Source organism: Haemaphysalis longicornis, unplaced genomic scaffold, assembly GCF_048455015.1.
Source record: "Haemaphysalis longicornis isolate Haplotype H1 unplaced genomic scaffold, Haemaphysalis longicornis Haplotype H1 scaffold_1, whole genome shotgun sequence".
Taxonomy (NCBI): Eukaryota; Metazoa; Arthropoda; class Arachnida; order Ixodida; family Ixodidae; genus Haemaphysalis; species Haemaphysalis longicornis.
Genome location: NW_027526203.1, coordinates 1,083,517 through 1,102,011, shown reverse-complemented (window position 1 = coordinate 1,102,011; position 18,495 = coordinate 1,083,517). Strand labels below are relative to the sequence as shown.

At 50.5% G+C, this 18,495-nt stretch overlaps 1 protein-coding gene across 1 annotated transcript in view; it reads right to left on the bottom strand.

Moving 5' to 3' along the window:
• Window positions 1-18,495, bottom strand: part of LOC144174886 (dynein heavy chain, cytoplasmic-like) — a 408,801-nt gene that overhangs the window by 320,660 nt on the left and 69,646 nt on the right. Inside the window, exons 12-14 of the mRNA XM_077703850.1 lie at window positions 15,262-15,345; window positions 14,528-14,707; window positions 1,455-1,772 (exon numbers count right to left, since the gene is read on the bottom strand). Of these exons, the coding sequence (XP_077559976.1) occupies window positions 1,455-1,772; window positions 14,528-14,707; window positions 15,262-15,345 (582 nt within the window). The remainder of the gene's footprint in view (window positions 1-1,454; window positions 1,773-14,527; window positions 14,708-15,261; window positions 15,346-18,495) is intronic.

Here is an 18,495-nt window from a genome sequence, read left to right as displayed (position 1 = left end):
TGAAGAATTTAAATCAGCAATAAAAAATAGACACTGGGGGGTCGCATTTGACGAAAAAATAATTCGACCCTCGAATTAAACAGAAAAGTCATGCACTTTTCTATCTAACGACGACAATGGTTGAATGCGAAGCTTTCTTAGTGCGAAATAGAATGGGAAAGGGTCAAAGTCAAAGACACTGCAATCAAAAGACCAAACTGCGTGCTGGTCAAATTCAAAGCTCTACTAGTCAAAGTTTAAACCGAGAAGGCAACCAAGGAAACCCACACTAGAAAGCTTTGCAATAAACCATCGTCGTTGTTAGATGGAGGAGTGCATTATTTTTCAAGCGCAGGTGGCAGCTTGTAAAATTCAACCACAACATTCAGTTGTGAAGCTGAGGGCAGGTTTTTGGCACCCTCCTGTCTCTAGTCTTTCAGCCACGTAGGTATTGTTTTTTGAAAAACCATTAACCAACTAGCCAGCAACCATTGCAAGTCATAAAGCAATGCTTTTCCACGACAAGCAAAAACGTTCTATCATGCGGTATTCTGTACACGATTCCTGATGGCTTTAGTAAATGTATTTCTGCGAAGTTAAACACGGCATTCCACTGACGAGCGGTTCGCCACAGACGGCGCTGTTGGCTGAAGCAACAGTGGTGCCATACAATGATCGCCCAGTCCCTATAGCAAGTGGACACTCGTGATAAAGGCAAGCGCACACTTGCCTGCCAACGTCAGATGTTGCAGTGCCCAGCCAGAGAACAAGATAACGGGAGCGGCTAAGAGAAGAACGGGATCCACAAACTTCCAACGCCATAGCAGCTACCTAAAACTAACCAGCCAGTAGATGTGCCTTGCTCCACAATATTGCACAACTGCATTGCTTTCCCAGTAAAGCGCTCTTTACGTGCGGGTAGAAAACAGTGATAACCACCGGTACCTTTGCTATCGGAATAAACATGGCGCAGTTGTGCATCATGCCTTTTTCTAAAGATTCCATTATGCAGTCAATGATGCGGATATTGTACAAATGCCTTTTTCGTGCCCTTTTGTAGTGTGTTGGGGCAGATTTTACCACAACGAATTTCCGCTTCCACAAAATTTATCGCACGTCTCGTCAGTTTCGTTGCAGCAAGATTTGCCGACTACCAGAACAAGTAGGCTTAGACTGCCGTGCAGTGTCAAACATGAGAAAAAAAACCTTTAAAAAATGCAAAGACCGCCAGATTTTTTTTTTTGCCCCCATGGACATGACAGGAGAGAGAAGTGTCAGGCGGGTACCTTACCGCATTTCTCCAGGAACTACTAATCCCAAAGGAGAAGCACTGCTAGTGAGGAGCAAAGAAAACTACATAAAAGAAGGCAGCAAAGTCATAGCAGCTTGCCAAAGCACAACACACACAACACGAGGCACACATTCAGTGAGGAGCAGAGGAAGAGAGCGCACCCCCGCGGGCAGCAGGCACACACCTGGTAGCGGGTGCTCTGGATGCGCCGCTGGGAGAGCACAATGTTCTGCCAGGCAAAGAGCTGCTCCAGGAGGCTGGTGAGAGAGTCCTCGACGCTGGGGCTCAGGTACATCACCTGGTTGGTGATGCGCACCTCGTGCACCAGCGTGCGCACCTGTGGCTCGCCCCCGGCTGGGTGCTTCTGCACGGAGCCCTCCCCGTCACCCGGCGACAGGGTCAACACGTCTGCATCCGACTCGGTCACACCCTTCTTGCCCTCCAGGGCCTGTGTCCAGGCACGCATGCCGGCCTGCAGCCGGGCCGCCAGCTTCGTCTGCACCTGCACCAGTTACACATCCCGTCCCTGAGAGGCCCACCCTCACCACAACCACCTCTCTCACCACTAATCGCACAGTGCCGGCCACCCGACCAGGCCCGCAAACGAGAGGAGTTGTCTTGGGTTGAGTTGAGTTGAGTTTCATGGCACATAAGCAACTAAGGCTATTATGCGTCAAACAGGTGATAGTGTGTTTACTTTTGTGTGTGTTTGCTTATTTTTAGAACATTTAGAGCTTGTTTAAGAGTTTCTGATCTTTTAGAAAACTAAGAACAGAATTAAACACGCCTGTATCTGTGTTTCTTGTCTCTCTTGTCCCGTCTAGTTTGCGCCACGTTTTTAACTTTGTTTGAACTATGTACCAACTAGCTCAGCAACAAGTTTTGTTAAGAACAAAAGAAATTTCAACAAAGGCACTGTCTTCTATTAGTAAGCTGGGATGAAAAGGGATGTGTTGTTTGTAAAACTGCGGAAAATGTTTTTTCCTGATGACCTCAAACTCTCACATGAGAGTAGGATGTGATTTACTGTTAGATCTTGGTCACATTCTTCACATCTCGGTTTGTCTTGTTTCATCAGGAGAAAGTTATGTGTCAGATGAGTGTGTCCTATGCGAAGGCGGCATAGAATGACTTCTGTGAGGCGATCTTCATGTCTGCTCGTTTGCCAATCTGATATAGTGGGTTTAACCGTGTGCAGTTTGTTGTTAGTTTCAGTATCCCATAAGGACTGCCATTTGGGTGCAAGTTTACTTCGTATAAAGTTCATGCAGTCGCGGTGAGGAATGTTTACTTTAGTTATTGTTCCATTACTGGCCTGTGCAGCACATGTGTCAGCTCTCTCGTTTCCATTAATTCCCATGCGGCTAGGAACCCAGAAAAATATAATTTTGTGTCCGAGAGTGTCGGCTGTAACTACATCGTGTATTATGTCTCCTACTACAGGCTGGGCCTCATTTCTGTAACTCAGTGCTGTGATGGCGCTTAGCGAGTCTGTGTAGATAATATACTGTTTTTAATTTTCTTTTATTATCCTTTTTACAGCCACAACAATGGCGTAACATTACGCTGTGAAAATCGAGGCACACTAAGGTAGCCTGACCACTTTTTCCCATTTCCCTTGCATTACTGCAGTCCCAACGTAGCATGATGTTTTTGAACCGTCTGTGTAAAAAGCTGTGTGATCTTTATATTTTCCATTGAGTGCTAAAAACTCCTGCATGATGTGTTCACGTGGTGTGTTGGTTTTCTGAAACTGTGTTAGAGTAAAGTCACATACAGTAGGAAAAGTATACCAAGATGGTAGTTGATCATGTCTCTGGGCCATTTCAGGTAATGCATCCAACATACTCTGCTCTTGGCATTTTTCTTCGAACCGAAGAAGTAATGGTTTAATTGCTTGGGGTTTGTTAATAAACAGTGTCCTTGACAAAGATTTTGTGACTATGGGGTAACACAGAAGTTTTGGTAGAGAACGGATCTTTAGGATGTATGAGCACGTCAGCATTGTTTTCCTGTCTGCGAGTGGTGGTTCATTTGTTTCGACGTAAAGACTGTTGATGGGTGATGTCCTATATGCCCCAGACAAGAGACGCAGACCTAAATTGTGGACTGGGTCTAATCGTTTCAAATGGGATTTTCTGGCTGAGCCATATACAATGCAGCCATAATCCAAGCAGGAGCGTACAACAGAGCGGTAAATTTCTAAAAGGCAGGCCCTGTCTGAACCCCAGTGTTTGCGGGACAGGACTAAGTACCGTATTTATTCGAATATAAGGCGGTCACGATTATAAGGCGAGGGGGGAGTTGAAGGACCCAAGAAAAAGAAAAAAGTTTGCACACAAATATAAGGCGAAATAACGAAAGAAAAAAAGGCAACTAAATCCCTTACCTTTCAGCAAAGCAGACACCAAGTATTCATGAACTATCTGCACACAATGGGATTTATTCGAGCCGAGACGAAAGTGCAACTTATAAACTGTCTTCAGAGGTGGTGGTATCCAAATCTTCCTTGTCACTTGCGCACTCAAAGAGGTCATTGTTCTCGGCACCATCAAGAGCATTTGAAATGCAGCACTTGCGGAACGATGCCGCAACCATGGCTTTGGGGATCACTGCCCAAGCGTCGACCACCCACTGGGCGAGCATAGACGGGGACGCCCACTTCAGACATCCCGACGGCGTCAGGGCCACAGTGTCAGACGCCATCCATTTGTTGTACAGCCGTCTGCCGTGTGCCTTAAAGGGCTTGTTGAGGCAAACGTCAAGCGGCTGTAGTTGACTCGTCATGCCCCCCGGAATGACGACCAGCTCCGTCTGATTGTCCATGAGCTTCTTCACACCTTCTGTGAGGTGCCTGCGGAAGGCGTCGAGCACCAGCATTGACCTCCGGGCGAGAAGTGCCCCTGGTCTCCGGCACCACACCGACTTTATCCAGTCAAGAAAAAGCTCTTCCGTCATCCACCCTTTCTCTTGGCAACAAATGTGGACGTTCTGCGGGAACACCTCGTTCTTTGGCATAGTCTTTCTGTTCAGGATGATGAAGGGGGGCAACTTCCGCCATCTGCGGTGCAGGCTAACATCACGGTTATCCGAGCCTTCTTGTTGCCTGTAGTGCGCAGGCTCACTTGGCGATTACCTTTTTGGTGAATGGTCTCGGCTGACGACATGTCAAAAAAAATCGGAGTTTCGTCGGCATTGCCAATCTGCCCAAGTAGGAAGTCGTGGTCGCGTCGCAGGCCGATAACATATCTTTGAAAGGAAATTAGTTTTTCTTCATAGTCTCCTGGCAACTTCTGCATCGCGGAGGTCCGCCTTCCCAACGGAAGCCCGGCCCTCTTCATGTACTTCTGCACCCAGCCCCGGCTGGCTTTAAACTTCAGAGCAGGAATGCCATGCTCTCTCGCGATTTCGCACGCCTTCATCTGCACGATGTCGGTAGTAACTGCCAAACCGCGGCCTCTTCTCTCTTTGACGAAGTCCGTCAGCACTTTTTTTACTTCACGAAATGCTCCCTTCGTGGGCCACGGAAAGCTTTCCTCGTCGCGGCGCATGATAAGAGCGACGTCTTCTGTTTGCACCAACGACGCACGTTCTCGGGAACGTCAAACTTTTGACCCGCCGTGCAGTTTCCAGTGACTTCCGCCTTTGCTATGACTTTCCTCTTGAAGGCTGCATCGTAGTGGCAACGACGACTCGCCATTGCACTGGTCGCGTGAAACAAGCACAGAGAAAGAAAATCTTGCAGCAGGGACTCCGAGAGCTCTAACTAAAAATGCAAAATGGCGTCCGACTTGTTTACAAGCTTTGCGGCTACTACTGGCTTGGAACGGCTACTGCTGGCTCAGCTCGTTGACATGGTCGAAGGCGTCTGCTGCCATGGCCTCTGCTGTATCGCGAACTATTCAATACCCTTGCAGTTGCCGAAACTCAATAATTACTATCTGCAACCTGCGTTCGTGTAATTTTATGCGTTTTATTCTGATATCTCTTTGTTACATTTCCAACAGTGTCGTCGGGCTCTTTTGGATGCTTGGAAATGGTTGGAAGGTGGAAACCAAAACTGTCACACCAGAATCGGCATATTGGGATACTGAGCTTCGAATATAAGGCGGGGTATGACTGAGACCGCACATTTAGGAAAAAAACCTCGCCTTATATTCGAATAAATACGGTATGTTTAGAGCTCTGGATGCTTTCTTTTTCAACACATTAGTGCGAGGCAGGAAAGTGAGTTTTCTGTCAAACATTACGCCAAGAAATTTGTGTTCGCTTTGTATGGGTAAGTCGATTTCCTTGAGGTGTAGATTGGGATTGGTCTGTAAGCCTCTCTTGAGTGAAAAAAGAATAGCTACTGTTTTGTGTGGTGAGAACTGAAAACAGTTTCTGTCCGCCCATGTTGTTAGTCTATAGTTAACTGTACTTGTCTCTCCCATGTTACTAATTGGAGGATGTGCAAGCTATTTGGAGATCAACATAGAGAGAGCACATAATCGACATCGGAATTATTTTAGATATAGAGTTCATTTTTACAACAAACAGTGTTGTGCTTAGAATACATCCCTGAGGGACCCCGTTTTCCTGTACATACAGTGGAATCTCGGTCATACGAATCTCAAGGGGCGGCAAAAATATTCGTATCACCCGAAAATTCGTATCATCAGAAAATGAGAAAAAATAGAAATGTGCCGCGCATGCGGCAGGCGGCGGCAACATGGCAGTGGCTCTTGCCGTAAAGAGGTGCAGGTAGCTTCAGCGACCACTTCTAACCTTTTGTTAAAACGCAGCTCAAAATGTAAACTAAATTGCTCATGCGGTAAAGGAGCTGACAGTGCGGGAGAAAACTGCGCTATAAAACGCACCAAATATCCGCCACAGAGGTGGCCCAGCCAGCTGCTGCGAGCGCTTTCAAACTGCCGCGCATCATTTTCCGAGCGAGGTAGAATGTAGAATCCGACACAGGGGCGAAATTGTCGACACGGGTGTCAAAAGAACGCGCGCTCATCGCCGACGCGATGCACGCACACGAACTCAAGCGTGAACTGCATGCAATTCGTGTGCGTCGGCGTTGCGCGTGCGTTATTTTCACGCCTGCGTCGACGATTTCGCCCCTGCGTCAGATTCTACCTCGCTCGGAAAATGATGCGCGACGCGCGCGGCAGTGGGGGGAGCCTGTCGACTTGCTCCAATTGGGGAGGCGCGCTCTTCATGGCGGCAGTTTGAAAGCGCTCCGGACATTCCGCTGGCCCCACCGGAGATGTTTAGGCTTACCACGGTGGCGGATATTTTATCGGCGCTTTCCCTAGCCGCGCGGACGATGCTTTGCAGTGTCGTTTTCGCCCACATTATCAGCTCCTGTACTGTACAAGCAACTTCATTTGTTTCTTAAGTGGCATCTTAAAGAGCGATCAGAAGCGGTCGGTCAAGCTACCCGCACCACTTCGCGGCCGGTGACGCCGCCATGTTGCCGCCGCACGCAGCATGCGGGTGGTATTCGCGGCGGCGTCAGCGCGCCTGTGGCGTGTATTCGTGAGCAGAAAACGCTCCATACGGTTTACGCTTCAACATAATCGACGCGCAAGTGGTGCAGGCAACACGGCAAGGCGACAACAGGATAGGTAGAGTGCGGGGCATAGCCGGAAGCGAGGAATGCGGAGAAGGCCAAATGGCGAGGGTATTCACCGTCAGAAATGAGGGAACGCCTGATTGCCGCGGTTTATTCAAAGAGTAGAATAAAAAAAAAGGAAGCTAGAGGCACCCGAGCTGCAGCCAGAGGAAACGAAAGGTACAGAGAAAAGAGATTGCAGCGGGAGATAAAAGAAGGGAGATAGAATGCTTTTGTGCCACGCAAAACCAAGGCCTCACGGCCGCACCGACACTCCCACCTCCCGTCCGCGCCGCAGTCGTCTGCTCGCGTGTTCGTATCACCCGCACCAAAGTGATAAATGCGTACGGATCATCCGAATTTTTTTACATTGCATACAACGCATTTTGGCCGGGGAATTTCGAAAATTCGTATCACAACGAAATTCGTATCAACCGAATTCGTATCACCGAGATTCCACTGTAGTTCTTTGAGAGGGAGGAGTCTTGGTCCCAACAACCTGTCAACCCTGCTTCCCAAGTGAGCCTGACACACAGCCCCTTTGATGAGCTCTTAACGGCCTCATTTTTCCAGGAGCATGGGTATTTGGCACACTCCTGCTCTGTCTGCATGCATCACATTGCCATGTCAAGACAGATGCCACATGACACCAGACACAAGGGCATACGTTGCTGTAACAAGCAGGTGTCCAGCACAAGCCTACAGCTACGTAAACTGCAGCAAGCAAAATATCTACCCTTACACAATAAGCCAAAGAATAACACTCACTTTGCAAAAACTGCAAGATTTCCAAAAGCAAAAACTTCAATCGAGAAATTATTGTTTATGGTTTTTCCGTGACCCAGGCAGACTTGAAACGAGCATAAAAAATTGTGACTGAAATTCCCCAGGAGTCATTCAAGTAATGTGAAGTACTAGGGACTAGATTTTGGTTTTTGCTTTTGAGTCCTTCAAGGGACACTAACCTCCGTATTCTGAATCCCTCCTCCACTTCATGTGTTTCCTCCACTCGGTCGAGTGGAGGATACGGCAGCACCTCCACTCGAGGTCTCAACGTATTTCATAAACGTGGTGAGGCCGATCCTTCGAGGAAATCCTCCATTTCGAGCAACCCTCGAGATCGCAGTTTCTGAGGAGGAGCGAAAGGCATCTGGGGGGCGAGGTTATTGCGAATTTCTATTCAAGACATAAAAGTACGCCTCAAAAATATAAGCTTTATAACGTTTTTATTTTCTGTTAAATAACTATATAGGTATTTTAAGCAATATTACCTCCTATGATTGAGCGGAGCACAAAAATGGCATGAGCTAGGTGGACACAACTAGAGATAGCTGTTTTTTGGTCTGGCCACACTGCACACATACTTCGGTAGCAGACGATAAAACTTATTTTTGTGTACGCTGCTCCCCGCATAGGTCGGCAAACTCACTCACGAGTGCACTCACACACCCCCCACTCACCACTCATGAGTGAGTGGTGAGTGAGCCTCACCATCGTTGTGGGCTGGTGAGTGCGAGTGCGTGCGAGTGCCACTCGCGGCGAGCCGCACTCGCCACTCGTGAGTGCGAGTGCCACTCGTGGCAAGCCCCGCTCGCCACTCACGAGTGCTCTCACCACTCACGAGTGCGAGTGCACTCACCACTCACGAGTGCGAGTGCACTCACCACTCACGAGTGCACTCACTACTCGCAAGTAGTGAGCCCCGCTCGCAACTCGCGAACGGCGGGTGCACTCGCGCGATGTGCGGTGCTTACCGCTCTGAGCGCCGACCCTCGAGCTATTATTCGCAGGAGCCACTCGCTGTGGTGGTCCCATTGGCAGTGAGATGTTTGAGTGGCACCCCCTGGATCTGACGTCAGCTTAAGCGGGATTCACACGACGGAGAAACCCTCTCATGGAGGCGGACGGATATGGGACGTCAACAGCACGTGACCGGATTATCCGGCCTGGCGGCGCATCCACACATGCGGAGCTACGCGGAGTGACTAGCAGACGACAGCGCCGAGGAACAGGTTCCATTCCCCGCCGAGGGCCACCACGGTCGAGCGAAAACAGGCGGAGGCATTTTCTTTCGCAGAGCCACCGCGGGCTATCCTCACCGAGGGGCGGAGCCTAAAACCGGTCACGTGAGCGGGTCCCGCGGGCCAAAAAGAGAGGGTTTCTCCGTCGTGTGAATCCCGCTTTAGGGACCCGCTCCGCTGTCGTCTGCTACATTCGCCCCGCTGCTACACCCGTGCCGCGGTCATCCGGTTCCGACTGGCAGCAGTTCCTTTGCTAGAAATCGCCCGCTTTGATGCTTTGGTGCTTTAAAAAGCGTGTTTTCAATAAGATTCTGACGGCTCTGAATAATTTCAAGCTTTGTCCTGCACAATTTTACAACACACGAGGAGAGAGAGAACGACTTTCAGAGAGCATCGCTCAGACAATCGTGTGTAACTCGCCCTCGTCCTATCTAGCGTACAGTTAAACCTCATTATAACGAGACGGGCTATAACGAAATAATGGATATAACGAGCAAATCGTAATTCCCCTTGAAAGTCCCCATAGGAACCAATGTAATTAAAACCTCGTTTTAACGAGGTAAAATTTCCCTGTTACGGTATATAACGAACAAATTTCGTTGAGAAATCAAATTTTGAGATAATTTTACAACAGTGCGCAACGCGGATTTGAGACAGTGCGTGACGCAGCAACTGTATTAGCAGTTCAAAACTCCCGCCACGCGCGCGAAGCTGGCTGGCGCGCCATGCGGGCGCTGCGCCCACGAAGCCCCCACCCTCCTCTCGCTGCACACGGGATGCAGACAATGGGGGCCTTCTATTTACAGTGTCGGACTCGCAGCGGGCTCCCCGAGAAGCAGTCCATAGCCCTATGGCTTCGGGGAATCCGCGGACTATCCGCGGTGAGCCCGAGAAGAACCTCAATGTACACGGCGCGCGCAATTGCGTCAGGTTGCGTCGCCTTCCTCTCCCCCCCCCCCCCCCCCCCCCTCCTCCCCTGTTCGTATCGCCAACGTCGCTGCGTAGTTGTGTGTGCGTGGGTTTTGGCAGTCTTCAGCCTTATCTTTTATCGTACTGCCGGCGTGATTCCAACAACGCGAGTGCGACAGGCGAGAAGCGAAAGCGAAAGACTATCACGCTTGAACAGAAGACGGCTATGATAAAAGCCGTCGCATCGGGTGCGAAGGAAGGTGGTAAGGTGGCAAGAGACTGACGTGTGGACGAGTACGCTGTCCACCATCGAGAGCAACCGAGAGTCCATGGTCAGCGCTGTTGCACATGGCTTGAAAAGAAGCGCTAAGGACGGCGTCGAAGGGACTAGATGCGGTGGACGTGCTGCGTCGCTACTTCGGCGCGCACGAGGGCGGCGAAGATGGCGTGAACGTAGCGGCCGCAGCTGACGGAGCCATCGCTCGCATCAGGATCATCAATGTCCAATTACGGACTTCTTCGTAGCCAAGTCTGTTTTAAATACGAGTTTTGAACTGCAATAAAGTAGGTTCGTGACTTTTCCTTTTTACCTCCGGAATGTGTTTATTTTACTGACTACCGCCGTGCAGCAAGATGCTATTTCACCCGCTTTTTGTTTTGGGTAACTACAATGCATAATATTTGCAGTAAATGTCGGCTACGGCTATAACGAAATATTGGCTATAACGAGCAAATCTCGGCGCCCCTTCAATTTTGTTATAACGAGGTTTAACTGTATTTGTGAGTTTCAGCACTCAGAGCTCCTCGATAAGTATTCAAATTGCGTAGGCTTCCCTTAACTATTTGAGATGCTCTTATGAAGACTCAACAGTCTAATGCTACGCATCAAGCAGCGGGTCGCACAGCAGGAAATAAAATGGGTGTTTTCTCTTTCTTTCGTTGTTGTTAGATGAACTTTTTTTTTTTCTGTGCCCAACGCATTCATTTTTCTGCACCGTCCTAAACGTCCTAGGAGGTTTGGGGATGTTTGCGAGGCTCACAAAGTTCGTGTGAATATTCAATGCAATAAGATCTGTGTTGCGGCGCAGATAACGTTGTCCACAGTGCTCGAAGGCGGCTTTTGTGCACCTAATTTCTATCGAACCATCGATATCGTAACGAACTCAATCTCAACCCGAAAAGTTATGACATGATTACGGTGTTGAAAACTTGATATACTTGCTAACTAACGCAATAAATAGCATACATGCCAATTTTCAGTATAACACAATTCGAAACCAATGAATATGTCCAGACAGCTCTTTATTGTTTTCCGACCCCTTCAGTCGCAAAGAACAAATCCTGGCCTACTCGGGATGACGTTCGGTGAACTGAAGAATGAATCTTACTCTCTCGTCTTGGACTGAGGAGCCTGCCCACTAACCAGCTCGATTTTACTGTTAGTTTTCTCCTCCTCCTGGTCCTTCCCCTCTTGAGTACAGTTTTACTATAACGCCTACCTGAATATTGGGATGATATGGCTGTGGCAAATGTACCGAAATATCCCTCCAAATCTGAACATAGTCTTATTGTATGTTTGCCTTACAGGTTACTCGTTTTGCTCAATAGGCCTGCATACTGGTTAGAAGCCTGGCATAAAACCAGCACGCGCCTATACACACAGCAGGTTATTTGGAAATCAACCTACATTATTTGTGCCCCATAGTGCATGTCGGCACACTTTCATGCCGCGACAACGTAAGGTGACTTGATACAATAGTTTCGAGTGTTGGGCAAGGTTGCCAAATCTGTTTTACCTTACATACGATTAGCTGGAATCGCAACGCCTTCTGCCAAATCCGACAGCCCCGAAGGCCTGGAATTTATTTTGGTCTTTCATTTTCGCTGTTGTCGGTTGTCAGCCTGCGGCTGTTACCTTTGTTCGAAAGACTGCTGAACACACAGGCTGACGCCTAGCTCCAACTCTTCACGCTCCGCACAGGACCAGCTTCGCAGCAATGCATGGGCGACGCCGGCAATGTTTTTTTCCGGAGCAGTATCAAAAACTATACTTAAAATCACGCCTTGAGCTAGTTTACGCTATTTCAAGTCTTTTGTTACGAAAAAGAAGTTGCGCATTCGCGAAATCTGCTGCGGACAAGCACAAAATCTTAACCGCGCGCAAAGAAACAGCATAGAGAGCGAGCCCGAGTGAAGCAGATGACAAGAATCCCAAGCCGACGTCACGGAGGCGCGCTCCGCAGCGCCGCCCGTGCTCGCGCTCACCGCGAATAGCCAACAGGAGTGGAAGCTCAAGGGTCGGCGCTCAGAGCGGTAAGCACCGCACATCGCGCGAGTGCACCCGCCGCTCACGAGTGGCGAGCCGGGCTCACTACTTGCGAGGGGTGAGAGCACTCGCACTCGTGAGTGGTGAGAGCCCTCCCACTCGTGAGTGGTGAGAGCCCTCCCACTCGTGAGTGGTGAGAGCCCTCCCACTCGTGAGTGGTGAGAGCCCTCCCACTCGTGAGTGGTGAGAGCCCTCCCACTCTGAGTGGTGAGAGCCCTCCCACTCGTGAGTGGTGAGAGCCCAGAGTGGTGAGAGCCCTCCCACTCTGAGTGGTGAGAGCCCTCCCACTCGCGAGTGGTGAGAGCCCTCCCACTCTGAGTGGTGAGAGCCCTCCCACTCTGAGTGGTGAGAGCCCTCCCACTCTGAGTGGTGAGAGCCCTCCCACTCGTGAGTGGTGAGAGCCCTCCCACTCTGAGTGGTGAGAGCCCTCCCACTCGTGAGTGGTGAGAGCCCTCCCACTCGTGAGTGGTGAGAGCCCTCCCACTCTGAGTGGTGAGAGCCCTCCCACTCGTGAGTGGTGAGAGCCCTCCCACTCGTGAGTGGTGAGAGCCCTCCCACTCTGAGTGGTGAGAGCCCTCCCACTCGTGAGTGGTGAGAGCCCTCCCACTCGTGAGTGGTGAGAGCCCTCCCACTCTGAGTGGTGAGAGCCCTCCCACTCGTGAGTGGTGAGAGCCCTCCCACTCGTGAGTGGTGAGAGCCCTCCCACTCGTGAGTGGTGAGAGCCCTCCCACTCGTGAGTGGTGAGTGGGGCTCACTGCGAGTGGAACTCGCAATCGCGAGTGGTGAGCGTGAGCGCGAGTGAGTGCGAGTGGTGATGACGAGTGGTGAGCGTGAGCGCGAGTGAGTGCGAGTGGTGAGGACGGAGTGGTGAGCGTGAGTGCGAGTGAGTACGAGTGGTGACGACGAGTTGTGAGCGTGAGCACGAGTGAGTGCGAGTGGTGAGGGCAAAGGGGTGAGCATGAGTGCGAGTGAGTGCGAGTGGTGAGGGCAAAGGGGCGAGCATGAGTGCGAGGGAGTGCGAGTGCTGGGCACGAGTGGAGAGCGTGAGCGCGAGTGCGTGCGAGTAGTGAGAGCGGAGTGGCGAGCGTGAGTGTGAGTGAAAGCAAGTAGTGAGGGCGGAGTGGCGAGTGTGAGTGCGTGTGATTGCTTTAGTATAAATATATTTTTTGAAGTGAGTGTCAGTGAGTGGCATCCAGTTTTGCCGAGCTATGGCTCCCCGTATCTTATCGATCAATATGAGTTTCAGCACCCCTTCCTGGATGACAGCCAAGATAACGATGTCAGCGGAAGGGCTGGAGGTGTACGGCGGTTTTATTTTCATGCGTGACAAGCCCATATTTTCGGGCAGAATTGACGACACAGTAAGCACTTAATTCTTTGTTCATTGCTGTTCATGCCACTACCCTCAGCTAAAAGCCCACATAAGGTTCAGATTACAAAGGATTGCGTTTGTAATTTGGATGGAACTCCGATAAACCTGGTAAAAACGTTTGCATTCGACGGCACGCAAGCGCGAGGTAGTAGACGAGCACAAAGCGATGGGCACTTGGAGGGGGCGGAGCCTCGCAGCACGGGCGACGCGAAGAAAAAAGAAAAAAAGAAAACTGCGCATTGGATTAGACAAGACGCTCGCTCTCTTCACTACCACGGTCGTCTGCTCTATACGCACTGTAAGCAGATTACAGCAGCCGTGTCATAGCAGTGGGTGGCCACAGTTGCTGGCGTTTGGCTTGAAGGGTAGCCACCTCGGCAGCTCCAGCAGTGATCGATTTGGTAAAGCGGCACCGCGACATGAATTCGCCCTCGCTGAAGTGCTCGAGCGTATTCAGCCAGTACCTTATACGCTGACATGGCAAATTCACGGTGCGGAAATCCCCTAAACCTTCATTAAATACCTGGTCAATGCGAGATACATGCTCCGCGAACTCCGCGAAAGAGGCGAGCGAGCGGAGCCAGCTCGAACCAAGAGGAGCGCAGGCAGCCATCTTAAAAATAGTACTGGAGGGCTGTTTCAAGGTAGCACAGACGACACCTTGGAGTGGCTCCTCCAAATCGCCTAGCAGCTCCTCCGTTGGAGGAGACACTCGAGTGGGGGTAGTTTATAAAACTGAAACTCGCTTTCAAGGGTCTTCTCGAGCAGAGGCTCGAGCGGAGGCTCGAGTGGAGGAAGGACTCAGAATACGGGGGTATGTGTGTGAACAAGTTGGCTTACATTGGCAGATTACACTGGTAGATTGGTAGCAGCAGTTTTGACTATCACCCAATCAATAATTTTCCGAGTATGGCATGATGCACTCTGGCTAGCCCAGATCTGGTTTCAAAGTGCCCCCCACCCCACAACTCCCCAGCCGGGAAGCTGGGAAGGAGAAGAGATGCTAGGGAAAGGAGGCGCAACTCACCTGCTCGTCGAGCTTGCTGACCCAGAGGTGGACATTGGAGTACTGGTGCAGGCTGAGGTCGTCCACCGCCCGTTGGATCTTGTTGAGGATCTCGGCAATGGTGGTGGCACTGTAGGGGCACGTCTCAAGCGAACGCACATCCCTATCAATCTGCTCCTCTATGGCCAACAGGTCGTCCACCTGCACGGAGGCAATGCAGGGAGGCAAATCTACAGTCCACTTGCACGGAGGCATATTTACAGGCAAATACAGGATGCTCCAAGGTATTTGTGATGCCTTATCAGTGAGGCACTACTGTGGTCAGCCGCAGGTTAAGAATGCACATATCACTATCACGCCTCCTCCAAGCGTCCAAATGACGACTGATCTCGTCATCACAACAGTATGGAACAGATGCAACAGTGTACTTCTCCCTCCCTCCCTCACTGGTCAATTCAGATGGATTTGAGGCTGCCGCTGTTGCAAACACTAAGCGTAAATTACAAGGTCTAATCTCCCCGCCTTTTTTTTTTTTCCTTCTCGTCATTTCATTGAACTATCCAGGGGAGCTTTTAATATTGAATTTCTTTTTCAGAAGTGAGCATTTTTTACATGTCTCAATTTCTGGAAGCTGGCTGAACAGGTATGGGTACTAACAGCTTTTTTCGTAGCCCAGCAGATGAAAACAGCATGGAGAACATTCTCCAATAAACGTTGACCATTGCACAAACACTCGCACATATCCACTTCCTCACCTTTTCTTGGAAGCTGAACACAGTCTCCGCCAGCTTCTGCACGTACGGGTCCAGCTTGTACGACTCCCACACCAGCCCGATGCCCTGTAGAGCAGAGAAGAAGTAGACGCCATTGAACAAGGTGTTGCAGCAGTAGCAGCAGCAGCAGTGAACACACTGTCAGCTACGAGTGCATGATACACAGCATGTGAAGGGGCCTCCCACCAATAGGGAGCGTTTTTGCTGCCATGTCTAGAAAAGCCAGTTTAGGGCTTTCTGCGCCATTATGAACGTGGATTTAGATTACAAATGATGACAGCCCTGACAGCTGTCAGGTGTACAGCCTTTCTAAAGCGCAGAGATGTGCACGCAAGCAAATGATGTCAACTGTCAACCCATTTGTTTTTTGATTCCTTGTTCTTTGACCCTACGTAATATCTCACAGAGTAAGCTGCACCCTACGAAACGCAATTTATTTGAACACACGTGCTACTGCGCTGAGGACAGCATCAAACTAGCAAACCTTGCCTGTACAGCTTTCAGCAGCATCGGCTGTTAAAGGAGCCATGAAGACAAAATACAAGTTTGTTTTATTCGAAAGATTTCGTGTTTTATAGTGTCCCCAGCGCTTGCGCGGCGGCAAATGATGCCGTATTCACCGAGAAATTAATCAATTTAGGTTAAAATGTTAATTCTCCCACCAAATCGTGTGTTTTGATGATGTCTACAATGAAATCATAACGGCGCGTACAGGTAGTATTCAAAGAAAAGTTTAGCGGGCGGTTTCTCCGCCTGGCAACACTGAAAACCGCCATGTCGGTGGCCACCGTGCCAGCGCATGCGCTTTGTGCCCGTATCTCCAAGAAAAAAAAAAAACCAGCGTACACCATCTGCTGTGTTTCAGCCCAATTATCGGTAGTGACGTCAACCGATATAATATTAATCGCACTCACATTAAGTGGTGGCGCTCTACCTACCCCGAGCACTTCGAATCCACGGAGGATGAAACCGCAGCTGCGAACGGCGCGTATAAGCAGCATACGTCCAACGCTGCAGTTGGCTGCCGCCGCGATGTCGACGCAAGTGCACCCGCACCGCATCCACGACTCTCTGGTAAGTGCCCTCTAGTACGTGGCTGAGTACAAAAAACCGAATAATTTCTTTGGAGAAATGGTTCACGCATACACCGATTTACCGCTGGCTTTCTTGTGCGCTAAATGTTTCACACTCAGCAAAACAACTCACGCCTGACGGCAGAGCGCGGCAGCTGGCAATCTGCTCATCTGCGGTGGCTACTTCATACGCGTCTGGCGATACGTAGATCGTACTGTGCTGCACTCAACAGCACTTGGCGTCGAGGTATTACTTTGCGTTCAGTGGGCAACAGTATGGAAATGATGCAGTTCCTGCTGTCAAACGGACCACTGCGCTCAAGTTCAAACCTTCGCGCCACGACCGACTTACTCACTCGTAGGTGTACGCGGAGGCTGGGATTGAATTGCAGGTAAGGTTGTCACACCTATGAGCAGAATCATGACTTTTCGCGCAAGCAACACTATCGTGGTACAACTGACTATCGAATCACTCGCACGCGCCTTGCACGGAAACACAAGCTCATGTCGCGGCCCGCGGCATGCCTGGCCGCCATGAAGGTATGGAGGGGAAGAGGGGTGCCCGATCTGGGGGCCGTGCGCACAACGCCGCCTCAGCAACAGACGCTTGGCCACAGATATGGTGGCGCGCTCGCATGGTTTCCTGCATGCATTCCACGCCATTGAATACCGGCTATACAAAAGAACTTCCACTGCGCCATTCGGCTCTGCAGCCTTGCTTGCCGTCAAACCTCCAAGATGGCACTAGCATACTTAGCACTGCGCCGTTGCTTTGTTTTTGACCGTATTTATACCAGGCTTGTTTTTGTTGCGGTAGAAAGTAATCGCTTCGGGAAACAGGGGGTATGCTTGACAAACAGGGTCACGTAAGGCAACGTCGCTTACGCCAATCGGCCAGCGTCGTACAGTTAAACCTCGATCTAACGAACTTCAATGTAACGAAGCCCTCAATGTAACGAACCACGGAATTGTTTGTAACTTCAAGTGTATGCACACGATGTATTTTCACCCTCTGTGTAATGACGTCTTGTTTGCTGGAATTTCAATGCAACGAAGTTTCATGGAAAACTAGGCACGAAATTTATGTTGTAGAGGTAGATTTTGGGAGACGCAAGCACCGAAATGGGGTCTCAATAAAACGCGAACGGCGGCACAGGCCGCCCAATGCTGCGGATGCAGCGAGCCACGGAGTCTGAGTGAGCCCCTTGCCTACAAACTGTGTGGTGTGCATACACGGCTGGCGCACTGTTTCTGTTTCTATCGGAGCTTAATTAATCGTCGACGCGGGCATGAGCGTGAATCGCACTGGGCGTTTTCTCCCCGCAAAAACGCAAAACGCGCCCCACCGCAAGCCGTAGCCACGGAGGCCACCCGCACGATGCGGGTAGCTCCAGCGACCGCTTCTAACCGCTCGCTGAAACGAAACTCGAGGGGCAAGCGAGAGGGGCACGCGAGAAAAAAAGCGGATAACTTGAGCAAAATTTTCACTGTAAAACGACATATGCGCCGCTTACGGAAGCGCCGATCAAATATCCTCCGCGGTGGTAAGCCTAATCGCCTCTGGTGTTGCCACCGCCGCCGCATGCCGCCGCTTTGCCCTTCATTCAAGTTCGCTCATGTTTGTTTTGTTTCATTGTTCTAACAAGCATTTGTGAATCTTTACGAGCCTTGCAGGCGTGTTTTTTTTTTCACACCCACGCCCGTGATTGCGCGCCAGCGGTGGCTCTGCCTCAGTCATGAAGTGACTCGCACTGCACGCGGCAGTGGGAGGAGCCTGACCAGTTTTGCCAATGGGGAGGCGCGCACCCTATGGCGGGAGCTTCGAAGCGCTCGGGGATGCCGGCTGGCCAGACAATTAGGCTTACCGCCGCGGAGGATATTTGATGGGCGCTTTCGAAAGTGGCGCGTATGACGTCTTAGAGCGAAAATTACGCCCACGTTAACGGCTTTTTCTTCTTGGATGCCCCTTTCGTTTGCCCCTGGAGTTGTGTTTCAGCAAGCAGTTAGAAGCGGTCGCTGGAGCTACCCGCATCGCACGGGTGGTTTCCACAGCTGCGTCAGCGCGCCTGTGGCTTGCGGGGCGCGTTTTTGCGGGGAGAAAACGCACCACGCGGTTCACATTGATGCCCGCACAGACGATTAA